Source organism: Triticum dicoccoides, chromosome 2B (assembly GCF_002162155.2).
Source record: "Triticum dicoccoides isolate Atlit2015 ecotype Zavitan chromosome 2B, WEW_v2.0, whole genome shotgun sequence".
Classification (NCBI taxonomy): domain Eukaryota; kingdom Viridiplantae; phylum Streptophyta; class Magnoliopsida; order Poales; family Poaceae; genus Triticum; species Triticum dicoccoides.
The window spans coordinates 403,860,926-403,865,416 of NC_041383.1; the positions used below are offsets into that span (position 1 = coordinate 403,860,926).

Consider the following 4,491-nt stretch of genomic DNA (forward strand, 5'->3'; position numbering starts at 1 on the left):
TTACCTTGCTGTTTTTATTTATTCAAATTACAAAACCTATTTCCACCATCAATATCACACATCTATCATCATCTTTTCGTCGAACTAGTGCACCTATACAACTAACAACTGCATTGAGTGTTTTGGGGGCACAAGAGACCACTTGTATTTGTTTGTAGGGTTATTTGAGAGAGACCATATTCACCATGCACCTGTTGCGGATTGATAAACCTTAAACCATGAAAATTTGCCGTTATACTACAAAACTCTATGCTTGGTGGTCCAACAGAGTTCACAAGAATAAAGTTATGTAGTGGACATCACCCTGTGCGCCCTTCTGGGCTGGCCCATATGCATAGCGGGACGCCTCCATTTTTACATTTTTTTGCTTTCTTCTTTTCTATTTTCTATTTTTTTTGCTTCTTGTTTTTTATTTTATGTTTTTTACTTCTTCAAATAATTTGAGGTTTCCAAAAACTTTCAAATTAATTTTTTGTGTGAATTTTGAAACAAAAAATGTTCGAGAAATCATAAAATATTCATGAATAAAAAATATTTATGATTTTGAAAAATGTTCGGGAAATTGTAAAATTTTCATGATTTAAAAATATGCTCACGAATTTGAGAAATGTTTGGGATTTCATATAATTTTCATGAATTAGAAATGTTCACAAAAATTCAAAAATGTTTGCGAATTTCAAAAAAAATGCAAAGTTTTATAAGTAATCATGGATTCAAAAAATGTTCATGGATTCAAAAAATGTTCATGGATTCAAAAAATGTTCACCAAAACAATATAGGTTTTCATGTATTTCAAAAATTATTGCTGAATTTCAAGAAAATATTCGTCAATTCCAAAATTGTTTGCCGATTCAAAAGAATGTTCAAGAGTTTCAAAAAATTGTTCACAACATGGGCACGGGACTGACCTGCTTTCTAATAGAGACATGACATAGTGTAAGCCTATTAGGACTTTTTGTGGAGTACAGCCCATTAAAATTTTATTAGGTAACGAGGCCTATTGTTCTTTTGAGAGCACTAGCAACCGCCCGGCCCAATCTGCTACCTCCTGGTCGCCTATAAAATCATAAACCCTAACGTCTTCCTGCGCCCTCCTTCGCCGCCGCCACCCACGACCACCACCGGAGCCGGAGGAAGAGAGGAAGGGAGAAGCCAACAGGTAACGATGGTGTCCGGCTCCGGTGTGTCCGCTCGTCGCGTGGTGGTGGATGCGCGCCACCACATGCTGGGTCGCCTTGCGTCGATCGTGGCCAAGGAGCTGCTCAACGGGCAGCGCGTGGTGGTGGTCCGGTGCGAGGAGATGTGCATCTCCGGCGGGCTGGTCCGTCAGAAGATGAAGTACCTCCGCTTCCTCCGCAAGCGGATGAACACCAAGCCCTCGCACGGCCCCATCCACTTCCGCGCCCCCTCGCGCATTTTCTGGCGCACCGTGCGCGGCATGATCCCGCACAAGACGCCCCGCGGCGAGGCTGCGCTCGCCAGGCTCAAGGCGTTCGAGGGCGTCCCGCCGCCTTACGATCGCACCAAGCGTATGGTCATCCCCGACGCGCTCAAGTACGCGCCTTATCTTTGTTGCTTGCGCTCTAATGGCGGATTTAATTAGTTATGTGGTGATGGTCTTTGTCTGACTACTTGTTGGATAGGGTTCTGAGGCTGCAGCCGGGGCACAGGTACTGTCTGCTCGGCGAGCTTTCCAAGGAGGTCGGATGGAACTACCATGAAACTATCAAGGTACGTTTTGTTACAATCGATCACTCTGGGTGTCACCTCTGAACAAAATGATGAGTATGTGATGCATACATATGACTCTTTGGCCCACAATGTTAGATTGTGGTGGTTGTCCTGTGGGTTTAGTTTGTAGATGTCAACCAGATTGTTATTGAGAATTTGAGATAATAGCTTCTCACTGTGTGGCTAAGTCAAAATTATTTGCTGTCGAGCTGAAACACAGGTTAGGTTATTCGTTGCCATGGAATAAGGCTTTCGATAGTGATAGGGTGAAATGCTGAATTGTATAAGCCTATTTTACTGATTTTAACAAAAGGCACTGTCAAGTTTCCTTTTGTGCTTAGCCTAGTACCTTCCATCAGTACCCTTGTTAAGTGCATTGAGAACTGTTTTTGTGCCATTTGAATTTGTTGATTTTTCACATTGCAAGTGTGCAAATTTAGCATGACTGGGATGATGCAGAAACTCAGGACTGATGTCCATTGATTTTTCACAAAGATGATGCTTACAACCAGCTACTTCTGACTAGTCATGCTATTTTTTTGACAGCAAAAGCTATTTTAATTCGTCTGTTCCCTCATGTCTGACGATAGACATGTTTTTCTTTTAGCCTGATTCTGATTAATTTTGTCAATGATGATTTCTGATTGATCATGGCATTTGTTGCCACATTCCATTGTAAGATTCTCATTTATTAACATTTGGCTGTGGTTATTATCATGTCCTTTTGTTGGTTTCTCTTGTGTTTTAATGATATGCCTATGATGTGAGATTAATATTTGCTACTCTTGATGGGTGCTGCCCAGTTGACGACTATAACCACCAAGATCTCTGAGGCGTATTTAACAACCAGCGATTCTTATTGTTATTTAAAATTTGTTGGCTAGTTCGTTTCAATAATTTGAACTCAGATACAAATCATAAAACTGCGATTTGGACTTTGGCACCTGTTCCTCATTCAACATTTGTCTGTGGCTTTTAGCCTGTTCTTTTATTTGTTGTGCTTCAGTTATAAGCCTGTGATGTGAGATTAATATTTGCTACTCTTGATGGGTGTTCCCCAGTTGATGACCATAATCACCAAGATCTCTGAGGCCTCTTTTAACTTCTAGCGATTCTTATTGTTATTTAAAATTTGTTTCCTAGTTTGTTTCAATTATTTGATTCTCATTTGACATTTGGCTGTGGCGTTTAGCTTGTTCTTTTGTTTGATTCTCCTGTGCTTGAGTTATAAGCCTATGATGTGAGATTAATATTTGCTACTCTTGATGGGTGCTCCCAGTTGATGACCATAATCACCAAGATCTCTGAGGCCTCTTTTAACAACCAGGGATTGTTTTCTTATTATTGTCTAAATCTGTTATAGTTTGCTTCATTTATGTAAGTAGAGATAGCAAATCATAAAACTGGGATTGGGTCTCTTAATACCTGTTCCTCATGTAACATTTGACTTGGCTTTTACCCTGCTCTTTTGTTTGATTCTCCTGTACTTTAGTTATAAGCCTATGATGTGAGATTTATATTTGCTACTCTTGATGGGTGCTCCCCAGTTGATGATCATAACCACCAAGATCTCTGAGGCCTCCTTATGACAGCCATGGCTTGTTTTCTTATTGTTCTAATTTTGTTAGCTAGTTCGTTTTAGAAAAAAAAGCCAGAATCAGATTGCACATATCGTAATGATGTTAGAAAAATGGCCATTGACCACCAAGATCTTGTTGTGCATTTCATAGTTGATAATGGCCATTGACCACCAAGATCTCCAGCGTGATGTTAGGTTCTTGATTGGGGACTGTTTTTAATCCTTGATTTGAGCGCATGCCTTGAAAACATATGTATACTTGCAACTAGATGTTATTTGGAAAATGGCTCATCACCTTTTTTGTTTAAACTGGCAGGAACTGGAGGAGAAGAGAAAGGAGAAGGCTAAGGTGTCGTACGACAGGAGGAAGCAACTGGCCAAGCTGCGCGTCAAGGCTGAGAAGGCTGCCGAGGAGAAGCTGGGTTCTCAGTTGGACATCCTGGCACCAATCAAATACTAGTGTGCCCCGCAGTCATGCATCGTCTGTTTTGCTGGATAATGGTGGTTATTGTTTACGTTATTAGTAGCCTGAGAGTGTCGTTGAGATTTGAAACCTCTGAATATCTATACTCTTCCAATCTTTGTAGCAAATGGATTGTTTGGTATTGTTGTTTTCGCCCCATGAGATTTCCTAGATGTTGCTGTTTTCTCCCATCATGTTTTTGTTGTCGCCAGGAATTTACGCTTCTAGATCCAGCTCTCACACAAGTCAAGCGTGCAAGCTAGTTAAAGCACATTGATCCGCTGAGTCTCGGCGTGATATAAATTGAAAAAGAGGCAAACTGAGATTATCGAACGGGAAGTAAACATGGCGGAGGCTTGCGCCAAACACCTCCCCAGCGCTGCTACCCTTAGAGGAGTGCTGGTCAATAGCAACATTACATACCGGTTCAGGTGTTTGCTAACATTGCAGTTTAAGCAAAGGCGAGGTTTTCTCTGCCTATTTCGCTGGTTACAGAGGATCGAACACCTCACCATCATGCGATCCGACAGTTTCTGGACATCCAAATCGAAACATTTGGGCCATCAGAATATCTTCTATTTCCACGTTGGAATTTTTAGTTTAAACCGATGGCGAGCTGCATTCCAGAAATTGGTAGGTTGCATCTATTTTGGGGTCTTTTCATATGTGACTCAGTTGGACTTGACTGAGTAAATGTATGCCAAAAACGCATGTTTGG

At 41.1% G+C, this 4,491-nt stretch overlaps 1 protein-coding gene and 5 non-coding genes across 6 annotated transcripts; all 6 read left to right on the forward strand.

Moving 5' to 3' along the window:
- Window positions 1–1,076: 1,076 nt before the first annotated feature.
- On the forward strand, window positions 1,077–3,944 carry LOC119363910 (60S ribosomal protein L13a-4-like). The gene is made up of 3 exons (XM_037629281.1): window positions 1,077–1,554; window positions 1,644–1,731; window positions 3,627–3,944. The coding sequence occupies exons 1-3, from the start codon at window positions 1,166–1,168 to the stop codon at window positions 3,768–3,770; spliced, it is 621 nt and encodes a 206-aa protein (XP_037485178.1). The 5' UTR covers window positions 1,077–1,165; the 3' UTR covers window positions 3,771–3,944.
- On the forward strand, window positions 2,176–2,258 carry LOC119266252. The gene has a single exon (XR_005131965.1). It is a non-coding gene; the product is annotated as a small nucleolar RNA R12 (small nucleolar RNA).
- LOC119266200 lies at window positions 2,485–2,567 on the forward strand. The gene has a single exon (XR_005131923.1). It is a non-coding gene; the product is annotated as a small nucleolar RNA SNORD24 (small nucleolar RNA).
- Window positions 2,743–2,825, forward strand: LOC119266204. The gene has a single exon (XR_005131928.1). It is a non-coding gene; the product is annotated as a small nucleolar RNA SNORD24 (small nucleolar RNA).
- On the forward strand, window positions 2,962–3,043 carry LOC119266203. Its single transcript, XR_005131926.1, has one exon. It is a non-coding gene; the product is annotated as a small nucleolar RNA SNORD24 (small nucleolar RNA).
- Window positions 3,229–3,311, forward strand: LOC119266201. The gene has a single exon (XR_005131924.1). It is a non-coding gene; the product is annotated as a small nucleolar RNA SNORD24 (small nucleolar RNA).
- Window positions 3,945–4,491: the final 547 nt, after the last annotated feature.